This window comes from Oncorhynchus masou, chromosome 13, assembly GCF_036934945.1.
Source record: "Oncorhynchus masou masou isolate Uvic2021 chromosome 13, UVic_Omas_1.1, whole genome shotgun sequence".
NCBI lineage: Eukaryota > Metazoa > Chordata > Actinopteri > Salmoniformes > Salmonidae > Oncorhynchus > Oncorhynchus masou.
The window spans coordinates 94,397,322-94,415,582 of record NC_088224.1 but is presented as its reverse complement, the minus strand read 5'-3'; the positions used below and the strand labels follow the sequence as shown (position 1 = coordinate 94,415,582).

The window sequence follows — 18,261 nt, the reverse complement described above, 5'->3', positions numbered from 1 at the left end:
CCTCACATTGAAGTGTTTTACCTCAAACTCAAATACCCCCTACCCCTGCCTTTATGAATACATCTACCTCAAATACCCCCTACCCCTGCCTTTATGAATACATCTCCCTCAAATATCTCCTACCCCTGTACAGTGAATACATCTCCCTCAAATACCCCCTACCCCTGCCTTTATAAATACATCTACCTCAAATACCCCCTACCCCTGTACAGTGAATACATCTCCCTCAAATATCTCCTACCCCTGCCTTTATAAATACATCTACCTCAAATATCTCCTACCCCTGTACAGTGAATACATCTCCCTCAAATACCCCCTACCCCTGCCTTTATAAATACATCTCCCTCAAATACCCCCTACCCCTGCCTTTATAAATACATCTACCTCAAATACCCCCTACCCCTGTACAGTGAATACATCTCCCTCAAATACCCCCTACCCCTGCCTTTATAAATACATCTACCTCAAATACCCCCTACCCCTGTACAGTGAATACATCTACCTCAAATACCCCCTACCCCTGCCTTTATGAATACATCTACCTCAAATACCCCCTACCCCTGCCTTTATAAATACATCTACCTCAAATACCCCCTACCCCTGCCTTTATAAATAAATCTACCTCAAATACCCCCTACCCCTGTACAGTGAATACATCTCCCTCAAATACCCCCTACCCCTGCCTTTATAAATACATCTACCTCAAATACCCCCTACCCCTGTACAGTGAATACATCTACCTCAAATACCCCCTACCCCTGCCTTTATGAATACATCTACCTCAAATACCCCTACCCCTGCCTTTATAAATACATCTACCTCAAATACCCCCTACCCCTGCCTTTATAAATACATCTACCTCAAATACCCCCTACCCCTGCCTTTATAAATACATCTACCTCAAATACCCCCTACCCCTGCCTTTATGAATACATCTACCTCAAATACCCCCTACCCCTGTACAGTGAATACATCTACCTCAAATACCCCTACCCCTGCCTTTATGAATACATCTACCTCAAATACCCCCTACCCCTGCCTTTATGAATACATCTCCCTCAAATATCTCCTACCCCGTTCCTTTATGAATACATCTCCCTCAAATACCCCCTACCCCTGCCTTTATGAATACATCTACCTCAAATACCCCCTACCCCTGTACAGTGAATACATCTCCCTCAAATACCCCCTACCCCTGTACAGTGAATACATCTCCCTCAAATATCTCCTACCCCTGCCTTTATGAATACATCTACCTCAAATACCTCCTACCCCTGCCTTTATAAATACATCTCCCTCAAATACCCCCTACCCCTGCCTTTATGAATACATCTACCTCAAATACCTCCTACACCTGTACTGTCACGAATCCCGTTTCCTGAGTCTGTTTTTTGCCTGTGTTCTGACCTGGAGTGTTTTTTCCGGCGTCCTGGAACGCACCCTGTCTGGTTGCCGGGCAATGTAGCCAGTTGGGAGTTGTGATTACCCGCACCTGTATCCCATCAGCTATTTGCCCACCTGGTCCTGATCATCATCTCTCCTCTTCATAAGCCTGGACCTGACATCCATTCCCTGCCGGATCGTTAGCCATGAACAGTATGCCGTGCCATAGTATCATCCTCAAGTTGGATAGAATTTGTTTTGTTGTTTTTTTACGTATTGCTTGCCTTAAACTTACCTCCGTTTGTTCTGTCTTCAGTTACTCACCCCGATCATTTACCCCATTCCCGCCTGGTCGTCGGAGAATTCCGCTACCCCATTGGATCCACCTATTTACTCCCATCAACTCACCACTGCTACGCCACCTGGATATATCTACCCATTCATATTCACATAGTAAATAAATACTCACCTTCTTCCTACACTCCTTGTCCTGGTCTGCTTCTGGGTCCAATTCTGGTAAACCCTGACATGTACAGTGATTTCGTACTGGTACTCTCTGTATATAGCTTCAATCTTGTGTACTTTTATTTCTCGTGTTATTTTACATTTTTATAATAAAAATAAAAACTCTGCATCGTTGGGGAAAGGGGCTTCTAAGTAAGCGTTCCACGTTGAAAGTCTAAATTTGATTGATAAAATTATGATACGTATAGTCATTATACTGTATGTATAAGTTCATATACATTTCGTTATTATAAAAAACGTCAGTCAGACTAGCCTGTATTGTTGAATTCCTTCCTGTGTAGATACGCGCTCTGGCTCTCCGGGACGTTGCGGCTGGCTTCTGTTCGGAATCTCTCATCTTCACGGTGTTCCTCTTCCCCATCACCATCTTCATGTGCGTCAAGGTACAATATACTAGTGTATGGCAGCTTAACACCAACAGCAGAAGTATAATATTATACGTGCCAGCAACTTTCATTTGCTACGTTCTGGTAAATAAAATGACCGCATGAAGATAAGAAATAGATATCCCTAGATGTTGAATGCACTGAGCAATGCCAAGGTAGAGTATGTAGAAACTCCCTGACTGGTCACACAGTAGTCAGTCACGCTGTCGCAACACAAAAACAATATAGACGGATTGTATTCCATCTTATTTACTGCATGAGAATCAATGGAAAACACTGAGGTAGTCACCACCAAGACTTCCCACTCACCACAAAAACATTTCACTAATTGTTTCCTGTGGACATATCATTTTAAATTTCCATAAAGATGGGTTGGGTTTCTGTACAGCAGTTTGAGATATCAGCTGATGTAAAAGGGCTTTATAAATACATTTGAATTTTAGTCATTTACTGAAATGTAAACATAACACTCATATCCAGAGGCACCTATAATCATATATATTGACCTCTATCAAACCACACAACCCAGGATGCACCTGAAGCAAATCCCTTCTGGATGGACTCTACAACCACGCCCAGTTCCGAACAACTATTCTACCAAATCAAATGTATTTATAAAGCCCTTCTTACATCAGCTGACATCTCAAAGTGCTGTACAGAAACCCAACCTAAAACCCCCAACCAGCAAGCAATGCAGGTGTAGAAGCACGATGGCTAGGAAAAACTCCCTAGAAAGGCCAGAACCTAGGAAGAAACCTAGAGAGGAACCAGGGCTATGAGAGGTGGCCAGTCCTCTTCTGGCTGTGCCAGGTGGAGATTATAACAGAACATGGCCAAGATGTTCAAATACCCAACATCAACGTCCACAGCTGTGTGTCCTTGAGTTAAGGCTCTCCGAGCCAAGGACCCAGCTATATTTATCAAACCCTCTCTTGGTTGTCAGGAAGCTGCTGTGGCTCTTCACTGTATCTCACACTAGGGTCCTGTGTGGCTCAGTCGGTAGAGCATGGCGCTTGCAACGCCAAGCGTCGTGGGTTCGATTCCCGCTGGGACCACCCATATGTAAAAGTAGTGGCCCCAGCCGACTTGTAAGTCGCTTTGGACAAAAGCGTCTGCTAAATGGGATATATTATATTATTATTATTATTATAGATCCTCAGACAGGATGAGATGTTGGTTTGTTTTATGGTCGAGAATCACGGAGTATGTTGAAGCGTTCTTTGCATCTTGTCTCAGACTCTGAACTTCCAGGTTTCCCAGGTGTTTGGTCACATCTATCAACCCACTCTGGATCTGTCAGTGTACTGCTCTCTTTCCATGGTGGCCTCGTAGTTTAGCAGGACTGAGATGTCTTCAGCTCCTCCTCTATGGCTCTGATAGTGTACTGGTCTCTTTCCATGGTGGCCTCGTAGTTTAGCAGGACTGAGATGTCTTCAGCTCCTCCTCTAAGGCTCTGTCAGTGTACTGGTCTCTTTCCATGGTGGCCTTGTAGTTTAGCAGGACTGAGATGTCTTCAGCTCCTCCTCTATGGCTCTGATAGTGTACTGGTCTCTTTCCATGGTGGCCTCGTAGTTTAGCAGGACTGAGATGTCTTCAGCTCCTCCTCTATGGGCTATGATAGTATCTGGAAGTGATGACATCTCTCTGATCTTCTCCTCAAATCTTCTTCATCATCTGACTCGTTTGTTCCTCTTCTTCCCTCGGTGCAGTTATCCTGGCCTCCTTTTCCTCTTGTAGAAACTGATGAAGCTTCTTAAACTTCTCCTTAATCTGCCTCTCTGTGTGCTGGGCCTGGCTCGTAACGTGCTCAGCTGTTTGATCACAGGTTAGTTTAACTTTATTAAAGACCTTCAGCTTCTCCTGTGAAGTCTTCAGGACAGTCTGGAGTTTCTTCTTAAGGTCCTGAGCAGCCTCATCTACCGGACAGCAGTCATGACTCTTATGCTTTTTTGGATTGTTACGCTCCCCAGTTTGTGTATTTGCATGTGTTTATTTCGGGAAATGGCTTCCTGAAATCCATCAAGCAGCTGATTGGTCGACTCCATGGCTAATTGGAGAGCTGACCCCGCCCCCTGGTCAAGACACAGCTGTCTCCAGTTACACATTCATTCTGAAGCTATATAAAAGCCAGTGTTCTGTTCAGGAGGGTCATTTCTGGGAGGTCATTGCAGAGAGATTGAATGTGATAGAGAATCATTGCTGAGAGAGGATGTTGATGGCTGTGGATAATTTACTATGTTAGTTGTTGGTAGCAGTTGGTATGTTCAGTGAGTTTGTTGCTCAGATAGAGCTTATTTGATGTCCTTTGTTTCTTAGTTTGTTTGAGAAATTATTTGTTCTCCTGTTTCATTTGTTCCCAGGGGGGAAGGGGAAGGCACCTAGGGAGTGCTTAGGCAAGAGGCCCGCGGGCATACATATACCCGTAGCATATTCACTGTCTAGGCACAATAGGTAAGACCTGGGCGGACCACCCCCTGTATTTTGGTTAGGGCACCAGGTGGTGCTAAATTAGGTAAATATTGGTTAGGCAGGTAAGATAGGAGAGGGGGGCTTTGAGATTTACTTTCTTTGCTTTGGTTCCGTCCAGCCCCTTTTCCCCATATTACCGTGTAAAGGAATAAAGTTCTTGTAAACGGTACCACATTCTGTCTGTCATCCTTACTCGCACTGACAGTCCATATCTTTTTCACTTCACAGAGTTGAGTTGTAGCAGGGTGTTGCGTTCCCTCTTCATAGAGGCGTGCGTAACAGTGGATGAATAGAGCCAAATCCCACATCAAACTCAACTGGTTATGGTATCCAGTTATCTACTGTGGATGAATAGCGCCTAATCCCACATCAAACTCAACTGGTTATGGTATCCAGTTACCTACTGTGGATGAATAGAGCATAATCCCACATCAAACTCAACTGGTTAGGGTATCCAGTTAGGGCCAGATCGCAATTTACTGGGGTGGGGGGGTGTAGTCCAAAATAGGGGTGTGTTGACCTCAACCCCATCACAACACATTTTGGATGAATTGTAACGCAAACTGCGAGCCAGGCCTAATCATCCAACATCAGTGCCCCACCTCACTAATGCTCTTGTGACTGAATGGAATAAAGTCCCTGCAGCAATGTTCCAACATCTAGTGGAAAGCCTTCCCAGAAGAGTGGAGGCTGTTATAGCAGTAATGTTCCAACATCTAGTGGAAAGCCTTCCCAGAAGAGTGGAGGCTGTTATAGCAGTAATGTTCCAACATCTAGTGGAAAGCCTTCCCAGAAGAGTGGAGGCTGTTATAGCAGCAATGTTCCAACATCTAGTGGAAAGCCTTCCCAGAAGAGTGGAGGCTGTTATAGCAGCAATGTTCCAACATCTAGTGGAAAGCCTTCCCAGAAGAGTGGAGGTTGTTATAGCAGCAATGTTCCAACATCTAGTGGAAAGCCTTCCCAGAAGAGTGGAGGCTGTTATAGCAGCAATGTTCCAACATCTAGTGGAAAGCCTTCCCAGAAGAGTGGAGGCTGTTATAGCAGCAATGTTCCAACATCTAGTGGAAAGCCTTCCCAGAAGAGTGGAGGCTGTTATAGCAGCAATGTTCCAACATCTAGTGGAAAGCCTTCCCAGAAGAGTGGAGGCTGTTATAGCAGTAATGTTCCAACATCTAGTGGAAAGCCTTCCCAGAAGAGTGGAGGCTGTTATAGCAGTAATGTTCCAACATCTAGTGGAAAGCCTTCCCAGAAGAGTGGAGGTTGTTATAGCAGCAATGTTCCAACATCTAGTGGAAAGCCTTCCCAGAAGAGTGGAGGCTGTTATGGCTGCAAAGGGGGGACCAACTAATGCCCATGATTTTGGAATGAGATGTTCGACGAGCAGGTGTCCACAGTGTTTTGGTAATGTAGTGTATTTTATAGAATTATAAATATGGCATCAACATGTTTTATTCCCCCCTAGCTGATACTTGTCTGCATCTGGCTCTGATCATGAAGTAATGAAACAGGCAGGGAGAATGAGCTCATCTGTGGTTGTCGGCGAACCCTCAACCTTCTGGCTGTAGCCCTGCGTGGCATCAACTGTGCCACAGAGCACATCCACGTTTAAAGGCCACAGGGTTGCTACAGTTATTGTTATTTGTGGTCTTCAACATTATTTTGAGTTATTTCTATGAGGAGGAGGGTGTTCAATTTATGTGACAGTACAAGGGGAGGGTCAAGTGAAAATATTTTTTATAGTTGGGGGGGTGGGGGGGGGGCATTTATTTTAAATACACCCTGACCAGTACATTTCAATCTGTCTTTTACCTGTTGTGGATGAATAGAGCCTAATCCCACATCGAACTCACCTGTTCTGGACAAATACACTAGTAGGTGTAGCTATTTCATTAGCTGTATAATAGCTCTCTGGCCTGGCTAATGTTTCTCAGTTTGCTGCCACCCCCCTCCATAGGAGTCTGTGGACGAGGCCACTGACCCGTGGGGTATCAAGGTGGAGCGTGTGGAGATTAAAGACGTGAAGTTGCCCCACCAGCTGCAGAGAGCCATGGCTACAGAGGCAGAAGCCAGCCGTGAATGTTTCTCCAGACTGATAATCTATCTCCCCTCCCTCTCTCTAGGTGATAGCAGTGGAGGGGGAGATGAATGTTTCTCCAGACTGATAATCTATCTCCCCTCCCTCTCTCTAGGTGATAGCGGCGGAGGGGGAGATGAACACCTCTCGGGCCCTGAAGGAGGCGTCTCTAGTGATCGCTGAGTCTCCATCAGGCCTCCAGCTGAGATACCTCCAGACCCTCACCACCATCGCTGCGGAGAACAACTCCACCGTCATCTTCCCTCTGCCCATAGACATGGTCAGCCACTTCATGCAGAGGAAATGAGGGGTCACAGAGAGGCAGTGTTGCATCTTCCCTCCCCTTTTGCCCTCCTTCACAGATCTGATAGGACTGGATAGGTGAAAGGAACATGGCAGAAATGGCTGTTATTTACACCTGTCCAGGAAGTGAAATGGCAAAAGCATTATGTTGTAGAGCCATCCGCACGGTCTTATTTATACTAGAGTACATAACTGTTATATCTGTGGGGGAAAAAGCAAACACTGTATTTACAAAGTCTTGTTTTTTTCCTGTTATATTTTAATACTTCAATCCAAAGTGCCACATATACAGACATTAGTGTCTCATAATAAAAACCACAATGTTTAACTTCTACCATCCAAACAAATATGAAACCAAGTTCTTTATAAAAAAACAAACAACGCAAAAGAAAAGTTATTGAAGAGACATGCTTTCATATCAACAACATGGCAGAGCCTGTGCTGGAGAAGAATTCCATACAATCTTTACAACAAAATTATCATCACGTAAAACAATAGCAATAACTAAGGTATCAACATCAACATGTGAGACACCAACCCCTCATTAGATATGCATCTACTGGGAACCCAACCTTCTGTTCTAGAATGGAAGGAACATTAAAGAGTTCTAGAGTACATCTACTTGGAACCCAACCTTCTGTTCTAGAATGAAAGGAACATTAAAGAGTTCTAGAGTACATTGGTCATAATGGTCACGTCCGTAAGACATAGATCAATCAATGCACTTCCAAACCTGACAGAACGGTATGTTTCAGATAAATCCCCCTATGTAACCAACCAGTTACTAACCCAGTTACTATCGGCCTTTAGCCTGAAGGGTTAACCTTCATTTACCTTTTCCCTATGTAACCAACCAGTTACTATCGGCCTTTAGCCTGAAGGGTTAACCTTCATTTACCTTTTCCCTATGTAACCAACCAGTTACTAACCCAGTTACTATCGGCCTTTAGCCTGAAGGGTTAACCTTCATTTACCTTTTCCCTATGTAACCAACCAGTTACTAACCCAGTTATTGTCGGCCTTTAGCCTGAAGGGTTAACCTTCATTTACCTTTTCCCTATGTAACCAACCAGTTACTAACCCAGTTACTGTCGGCCTTTAGCCTGAAGGGTTAACCTTCATTTACCTTTTCCCTATTTAACCAACCAGTTACTAACCCAGTTACTGTCGGCCTTTAGCCTGAAGGGTTAACCTTCATTTACCTTTTCCCTATGTAACCAACCAGTTACTGAGCTATCAGCCTTATAGCTCAAAGGGCTAACCTCTGGTAAGGGTATCTGGGGAGGCATCGTCGTCTCTGCAGCCATGCAGTCAAACTACTCTAGTTCTAGAATGTCTATATCTATTCTGCTATATCTATATCTAGGTAGATATCATCATCATTCAGATATCGGTGTTACTCTGCTTCAAATGCTTACATTGACACAGTGTAAATAGGACATTCTATACAAGGGAAAGTGGTGGTTTTCTACACCACATCATCTAACTCTGAACCAACTAATATTATTTTATATTTTACATTGCTAAGTGTTGTTAAACAAATCCTTAAAGTAAAAATAATAAATACTGTATGATACTTTACATCCGGTGGACATTTTACAACGTGGTTTAAATATGTTGTGTCACAATACAAAACCCACACACACACACAAAAAAAACCTACAATAACACATTTAAAAATCATGAATAAATGTAAAATAAAATGTTTAAATGAATTAATGGCAGTCTCTTGGCTTTCTGTTATGAGTCATGAATTTCCTTCAAGACCTGAGATTGATCTCTGATTTGAGACAAGAGGTATCACAGTTCAATACAATGAATTTAATGGTTCCCGTTTTACAATATTCATCGTGAATAATCATTCATAAACATACACCCATTGAACAATTTTTCCCAAACTAGACTTCCTGGTTAGCTAGTATTATGACACGACAAAGATCCAGTCAGATGGAGAAAAAGAGAACGAAAGTCACGATGGATTTTCCACAGCTGCCTAGATGTCACTTGTGGATCTCAAAACAACAAAAAAATGTTTGACTCACACAGAGACGCAAGGCTACGCAAAAAGAAAGCAAATCCATTTTGTTTTTGTGTGTTTTTTTGAGTTGATCGCAAAGAGATGCAATGATAAGTACACTTGGACAGAGAATGACAACAAGAGTAGATTCACCATGGTTACAATGTGTAAATAAATAAACAACAGACTGGTACCAGAACATTCTTCTAGAACTTTCACTTCAGATCAGTAAATGTATCCCGTGAGGTTTGCTTCATTGGCTGAATTTACACAGGATAACCCACTTCTGATATTCTATTCACTAATTGGTCTTTTGACCAATCAGATCAGTTCATTTGTCAATAATAGTGCAACATATTAGAATGGGCTGCCTGTGTAAACACAGCCACTAAAGATCAGAATGGGCTGCCTGTGTAAACACAGCCACTAAAGATCAGAATGGGCTGCCTGTGTAAACACAGCCACTTGCAGGATCACAGACCTAACTAATACAGACGTAATAAACGCAGGCATCATCAATGCTAAGGCCTGGGGCTGCAGGAAAACAACTATGATACTAATCTAACCCGTACATTAATCTGGATCCACTCCATAGCCTTTTCAAGGTGACCCTCAACACGTCAGTACCATTCAGAGAGTGGTAGGTCACATGTTCAATGTATTTCAAGGGGACATGTAGGTTATGCCACACGGTTCGCCTAAGAACTCATTAATCCATCGTGCTTAATGACGTACGGAGTGGAACACGACACATTGCTTTTCCTTCAAGGGACCTGAACGGAAGTACAGGGCGCGGTCTGAAATGGCACCCTTTATAGTGCACTACTTTGGGACGCAGCCCACAGAGTCTCTATCTTCTATTCAACCACAGAGTCTCTATCTTCTATTCAACCACAGAGTCCCTATCTTCTATTCAACCACAGAGTCTCTATCTTCTATTCAACCACAGAGTCTCTATCTTCTATTCAACCACAGAGTCTCTATCTTCTATTCAACCACAGAGTCTCTATCTTCTATCAACCAGAGTCTCTATTTTCTATTCAACCACAGAGTCTCTATCTTCTATCAACCAGAGTCTCTATTTTCTATTCAACCACAGAGTCTCTATCTTCTATCAACCAGAGTCTCTATTTTCTATTCAACCACAGAGTCTCTATCTTCTATTCAACCACAGTCTCTATCTTCTATTCAACCACAGTCTCTATCTTCTATCAACCACAGATTCTCTATCTTCTATTCAACCACAGAGTCTCTATCTTCTATCAACCAGAGTCTCTATTTTCTATTCAACCACAGAGTCTCTATCTTCTATCAACCAGAGTCTCTATCTTCTATTCAACCACAGAGTCTCTATCTTCTATTCAACCACAGAGTCTCTATCTTCTATTCAACCACAGAGTCTCTATCTTCTATTCAACCACAGAGTCTCTATCTTCTATTCAACCACAGAGTCTCTATCTTCTATTCAACCACAGGGTCTCTATCTTCTATCAACCAGAGTCTCTATTTTCTATTCAACCACAGTGTCTCTATCTTCTATTCAACCACAGATTCTCTATATTCTATTCAACCACAGAGTCTCTATATTCTATTCAACCACAGAGTCTCTATATTATATTCAACCACAGAGTCTCTATCTTCTATTCAACCACAGTCTCTCTATCGTCTATTCAACCACAGAGTCTCTATCTTCTATTCAACCAGAGTCTCTATCTTCTATTCAACCACAGAGTCTCTATATTCTATTCAACCACAGAGTTTCTATCTTCTATCAACCACAGAGTCTCTATCTTCTATTCAACCACAGTCTCTATCTTCTATTCAACCACAGAGTCTCTATCTTCTATCAACCACAGAGTCTCTATCTTCTATTCAACCACAGTCTCTATCTTCTATTCAACCACAGAGTATCTATCTTCTATCAACCACAGAGTCTCTATCTTCTATTCATTCATCTGCAACATTTTAATTTCAAAAAGAGGTAACCAGAGGTGTGCCTCCACTTCATTGACAACAGTTAGTCAAACCTTTCTCTAGACACAATCCACTTCAATTCATTTTCCTACTGACATACTGTATGACCGTCTGGGTGGGTGGGAGTCCCTAAGAATGGGGATACCCCACAACCAGGTCGTTGGGAACAAAACAGGAAGACAGCTACACCACCATGCTTTACAGTGAGCGAGATCCTTGGTTACAAATGTCATCAGAGAAAACATATTTTGATTGTCAGTTCAGCATGATTCTCTGGGTTGTTGTAAATCCTCTATGTAAAGCAGTTCAACATGATTCTCTGGGTTATTGTAAATCCTCTATGTAAATCCGTTCAGCATGATTCTCTGGGTTGTTGTAAATCCTCTATGTAAACAGGAAAGCCGTGGCGAAATGAGAGTAGAGGCGTTGTGGTCTGAAGACAGATGGGGAGGATTGTAGAGAGGCAGTCTGACATGGTCCAACATAGGCAGAAGGCTGTCCTACGTAATGTACATCCCAACTGTGAATGTAACTCTAAAGAACTACACAGTACTACTGTCTATGGACCCTAACGTACTGCACAGTACTACTGTCTATGGACCCTAACGTACTGCACAGTACTACTGTCTATGGACTCTAAAGAACTACACAGTACTACTGTCTATGGACCCTAACGTACTGCACAGTACTACTGTCTATGGACCCTAAAGAACTGCACAGTACTACTGTCTATGGACCCTAAAGAACAACACAGTACTACTGTCTATGGACCCTAAAGTACTGCACAGTACTACTGTCTATGGACTCTAACGTACTACACAGTACTACTGTCTATGGACTCCAAAGAACTACACAGTACTACTGTCTATGGACCCTAAAGAACCTTACAGTACTACTGTCTATGTACCCTAAAGTACTACACAGTACTACTGTCTATGGACTCCAAAGAACTACACAGTACTACTGTCTATGTACCCTAAAGTACTACACAGTACTACTGTCTATGGACCCTAAAGTACTACACAGTACTACTGTCTATGGACCCTAAAGAACAACACAGTACTACTGTCTATGGACCCTAAAGTACTGCACAGTACTACTGTCTATGGACTCTAAAGAACTGCACAGTACTACTGTCTATGGACTCCAAAGAACTACACAGTACTACTGTCTATGTACCCTAACGTACTGCACAGTACTACTGTCTATGTACCCTAACGTACTGCACAGTACTACTGTCTATGTACCCTAACGTACTGCACAGTACTACTGTCTATGGACCCTTAAGTACCTTACAGTACTACTGTCTATGGACCCTAAAGAACTACACAGTACTACTGTCTATGTACCCTAAAGTACTGCACAGTACTACTGTCTATGGACCCTAAAGTACTGCACAGCCCTACAGTGACCCTCAACTAAAGTACTGCACAGCCCTACAGTGACCCTCAACTAAAGTACTGCACGGCCCTACAGTGACCCTCAACTAAAGTACTGCACAGCCCTACAGTGACCCTCAACTAAAGTACTGCACGGCCCTACAGTGACCCTCAACTAAAGTACTGCACAGCCCTACAGTGACCCTCAACTAAAGTACTGCACAGCCCTACAGTGACCCTCAACTAAAGTACTGCACGGCCCTACAGTGACCCTCAACTAAAGTACTGCACAGCCCTACAGTGACCCTCAACTAAAGTACTGCACGGCCCTACAGTGACCCTCAACTAAAGTACTGCACGGCCCTACAGTGACCCTCAACTAAAGTACTGCACGGCCCTACAGTGACCCTCAACTAAAGTACTGCACGGCCCTACAGTGACCCTCAACTAAAGTACTGCACGGCCCTACAGTGACCCTCAACTAAAGTACTGCACGGCCCTACAGTGACCCTCAACTAAAGTACTGCACAGCCCTACAGTGACCCTCAACTAAAGTACTGCACGGCCCTACAGTGACCCTCAACTAAAGTACTGCACAGCCCTACAGTGACCCTCAACTAAAGTACTGCACGGCCCTACAGTGACCCTCAACTAAAGTACTGCACGGATGCCTTGACGATCCCAGTCTTTCGAGGACAGCGTCAGTGTTAGGTCGGTAGATTTCTGCGTCCAACATTGATCCGCCATGTGGCTCAGTAGCAGTCTAGGGCTAACTGGATTAAATGGGGTCGTCAGGACTTTATGATCTTAACCGGTATGTAGAATTTCAGTGCCTCTTACTTATATACTGTAACTATTCATATGTGGGGCAACAGGTAGCCTAGCGGTCAACAGCCTTGAGACAGTAACCGAAAGGTCCCCCCCTCCGAGCTGACTAGGTGAGAAAAAAACAATCTGCCGATGTGCCCTTGAGCAAGGCACTTAACACTAATTGCTCCTGTTAGTCTCTCTGAAGAAGACTGTCTGCTAAACGACTAACACATAAATGTAATGTGCACTATATGAAGGCTAACATCATGAATACATATGCAGTTGTTTCTTAATGCTGTCGTGTAGTTACCAGGGGGGGGACTTGAGAAGGATATTGCTGGTGTGAGACCTGCCTACTGTAATACAGAAGGCAGACAGTAAAGGCAGGACAGCGAAGGCGCTTCTTGTATTCATTGTTGCGTTTCTGACCAGTAAGCTGAAGATACAGTTGGAGGTAAATACATGGAGAGAGATACTGTAGGCACCATGAGATCCAAAATGGCGGAGAGAGTCCTTCTTCTACATCAGTCTGTCTGCTTGATAGAATTCATAAAGGGGAGGGGCATCAGCGTGTTTTTTGATAGAGAGACGGGTTAAAAACCAAAAAAAATCCTACATTTCAAAACCTCCGTGGTTCGAGAGCACAGACCTTGTGATATTACAATACGTGAAGGTCGGAGATAACAAACAAGATGGGATGGAGGGGAGCTCTGTCCTCAGTCCTTACTTGGGAAACACATTCTGTCACTTCAGAATTTGTCACACAGATGTGTTGCCTTGGCCTGTGTCTATATCCATCTAGTAGTGGAACATTGGACCTGGGCAAGTTTTACAGACAGAGGGTCGTTCACCTCAGAGATACTAAACTGAACCCCCCCAAACGGGTCTGGTCAGCATCGAAGCCAACTATCCTTAGATAGGGACACTAATATGCACTAAGGGGGGAAAATGTTTCTGAGTTGACTGGATGGAGACATATTTCTCCCTCGTCGGGATAGAACGTTGATTGAAGAAAGAGAATAAAAATTAAAGAGGAAAATTATGGATGAAAAGTCCCAGAGTTCCAGGGATGAATGGATGGAAGGAGAGACGTTGTGGGTAGAAGAAGAGGTTCCTCCGTCCTCCATATAAAAAAAAGGGAGAGAGACTTCCCAAGACAAGTCAGTGGATGGATGAAATCAATAAATGGATGAAGTCAATGGATGGATGAAGTCAGTGGATGGATTAAATCAATAAATGGATGAAGTCAGTGGATGGATGAAATCAATGAATGGATGAAGTCAGGGGATGGATGAAGTCAGGGGATGGATGAAGTCAGTGGATGGATGAAATCAATGAATGGATGAAGTCAGCGGATGGACGGAGTCAGTGGATGGATGAAGTCAGTGGATGGAAGGAGTCAGTGGATGGATGAAATCAATAAATGGATGAAGTAAGCAGATGGATGAAGTCAGTGGATGGATTAAGTCAGTGAATGGACGAAGTCAGTGAATGGACGAAGTCAGTGGATGGATGAGGGGATGTAGTGGGAGGAAGAAATGCTCTTCCATCATCTACCTCCTCATCTGGAAAAGGAGATTAGGGAGATGGAGACGATGGGGAGGCATTGAGGAGAGACGTCTCATTGGTGGTAGGAGTGTGGTCGTGCGGGTGACCCAGGGCCAGCGGAGGAACGGTGGTGACCAGGGGAGGAGGTGTTGGAGGAGTGGAGGATGGGAGAGCCTCGGTGGATGGGGGAGCCGGTGGGGGACATGTGAGGGCTCTGCAGACGCCACAGCAGCTCCTCGTTGTTCCGACTCAAGCGTTTCTTCTCGTTGCTCTCCTTCTCCATTGACTCCTGGAGGTTGGCGTTCTCTTCCGAGAGTTGTCTAAATGGGGGAACAGAGGGTGGAGGGAGGAAGAGTGGAGGAGAGGGGATGGATAGAGTGGGAGGGGGAAGGGTTAGAGAATGGGAGGGTGGAGAGGGATAGAAGAGGGGCAGTGTTGTGGGGTTGTAAAAAAACAACATTATTTATGAGATGACAAAAGACGGAACGAACACCTTTAAAAGGGTGAGGTGTTGTCAGACGACACACTGTAAAGAGTCTGCAGGTGGGCTTGGTTTGTGTCTATCCTGGCCCTCAGGTCTTCATTCTGCTGGTGCCTGTTACCTGGACATGGCTAGGTTCTTGTCTATCCTGGCCCTCAGGTCTTCATTCTGCTGGTGCCTGTTACCTGGACATGGCTAGGTTCTTGTCTATCCTGGCCCTCAGGTCTTCATTCTGCTGGTGTCTGTTACCTGGACATGGCTAGGTTCTTGTCTATCCTGGCCCTCAGGTCTTCATTCTGCTGGTGTCTGTTACCTGGACATGGCTAGGTTCTTGTCTATCCTGGCCCTCAGGTCTTCATTCTGCTGGTGTCTGTTACCTGGACATGGCTAGGTTCTTGTCTATCCTGGCCCTCAGGTCTTCATTCTGCTGCTGTAACATCTGCACCCTTTCCTCCAGGAACACGTTCTTTTGGGCCTGCTCAAAAACACATGGACAGTAGCGCCAACATTAAATTCAACATTACACACACACACACACACACACACACACACACACACACACACACACACACACACACACACACACACACACACACACACACACACACACACACACACACACACACACACGTGCCCACACACACAGCACAACTTTTAATTAATCAAACCAACTGCTTTCCCTGCTCAATTAAAAAGCCACCACTCTCTGAAGGTGTACGAATGCTCGTTCTGTCACTCTGCCTTATTTGCTTGAGTTCTCACACAACCATTCTGATAGATAACCATTCTGATAGATAACCATTCTGACAGACAACCATTCTGACAGATAACCATTCTGATAGATAACCATTCTGATAGATAACCATTCTGACACACAACCATTCTGACACACAACCATTCTGATAGATAACCATTCTGACACACAACCATTCTGACACACAACCATTCTGACAGATAACCATTCTGATAGATAACCATTCTGACACACAACCATTCTGATAAATAACCATTCTGACAGATAACCATTCTGACACACAACCATTCTGACAGATAACCATTCTGACACACAACCATTCTGAAACACAACCATTCTGACACACAACCATTCTGATAGATAACCATTCTGATAGATAACCATTCTGACACACAACCATTCTGACACACAACCATTCTGATAGATAACCATTCTGACACACAACCATTCTGACACACAACCATTCTGACAGATAACCATTCTGATAGATAACCATTCTGACACACAACCATTCTGATAAATAACCATTCTGACAGATAACCATTCTGACACACAACCATTCTGACAGATACCCATTCTGACAGATAACCATTCTGACACACAACCATTCTGACAGATAACCATTCTGACACACAACCATTCTGACAGATAACCATTCTGACACACAACCATTCTGATAGATAACCATTCTGACACACAACCATTCTGAAACACAACCATTCTGACACACAACCATTCTGATAGATAACCATTCTGATAGATAACCATTCTGATAGATAACCATTCTGACACACAACCATTCTGATAGATAACCATTCTGACACACAACCATTCTGATAGATAACCATTCTGACACACAACCATTCTGACACACAACCATTCTGACAGATAACCATTCTGATAGATAACCATTCTGACACACAACCATTCTGATAAATAACCATTCTGACAGATAACCATTCTGACACACAACCATTCTGATAGATAACCATTCTGACACACAACCATTCTGATAGATAACCATTCTGACACACAACCATTCTGACAGATAACCATTCTGACACACAACCATTCTGACACACAACCATTCTGATAGATAACCATTCTGACACACAACCATTCTGACACACAACCATTCTGATAGATAACCATTCTGACACACAACCATTCTGACACACAACCATTCTGATAGATAACCATTCTGACACACAACCATTCTGACAGATAACCATTCTGACACACAACCATTCTGATAGATAACCATTCTGACACACAACCATTCTGATAGATAACCATTCTGATAGATAACCATTCTGACACACAACCATTCTGACAGATAACCATTCTGACACACAACCATTCTGACACACAACCATTCTGACAGATAACCATTCTGATAGATAACCATTCTGACACACAACCATTCTGATAGATAACCATTCTGATAGATAACCATTCTGATAGATAACCATTCTGACACACAACCATTCTGATAGATAACCATTCTGATAGATAACCATTCTGATAGATAACCATTCTGATAGATAACCATTCTGATAGATAACCATTCTGATAGATAACCATTCTGATAGATAACCATTCATTTTGAGCCTACCATTCTGATAGATAACCATTCATTTTGAGCCTACCATTCTGATAGATACCCATTCATTTTGAGCCTACCATTCTGATAGATAACCATTCTGATAGATAACCATTCATTTTGAGCCTACCATTCTGATAGATAACCATTCTGATAGATAACCATTCATTTTGAGCCTACCATTCTGATAGATAACCATTCATTTTGAGCCTACCATTCTGATAGATAACCATTCATTTTGAGCCTACCATTCTGATAGATAACCATTCATTTTGAGCCTACCATTCTGATAGATAACCATTCATTTTGAGCCTACCATTCTGATAGATAACCATTCATTTTGAGCCTACCATTCTCTCCAGCTCAGAGATCTTGACGTCCTGTTCGTGGATCTGTTGATTCTTCATTAAAAGAACTTCCTTCAAGCTCTTCAGATCCTCCTCAATGTGCTGGTATGGAGCCAGAGCATCCTGAAGGCAAACCAAGAAACGACTAGGGACTGAATCCCATTTATAATGTAAGCATTGATCAACTCTAAAGTCCCGTCTATACCTG

The 18,261-nt window shown here is 43.4% G+C and overlaps 1 protein-coding gene and 1 pseudogene across 1 annotated transcript in view; one reads left to right on the top strand and one right to left on the bottom strand.

Annotated features, from left to right (window-relative positions):
- The window catches only part of LOC135553489 (stomatin-like), an 11,056-nt pseudogene extending 3,912 nt beyond the window's left edge, over window positions 1–7,144 (top strand).
- Window positions 7,145–13,647: 6,503 nt separating this feature from the next.
- mtus2b (microtubule associated tumor suppressor candidate 2b) overlaps window positions 13,648–18,261 on the bottom strand; it is a 100,646-nt gene continuing 96,032 nt past the window's right edge. The window contains 3 exon segments of the mRNA XM_064985591.1: window positions 13,648–15,188; window positions 15,727–15,827; window positions 18,057–18,176. Of these exon segments, the coding sequence (XP_064841663.1) occupies window positions 14,942–15,188; window positions 15,727–15,827; window positions 18,057–18,176 (468 nt within the window). The 3' untranslated portion in view covers window positions 13,648–14,941.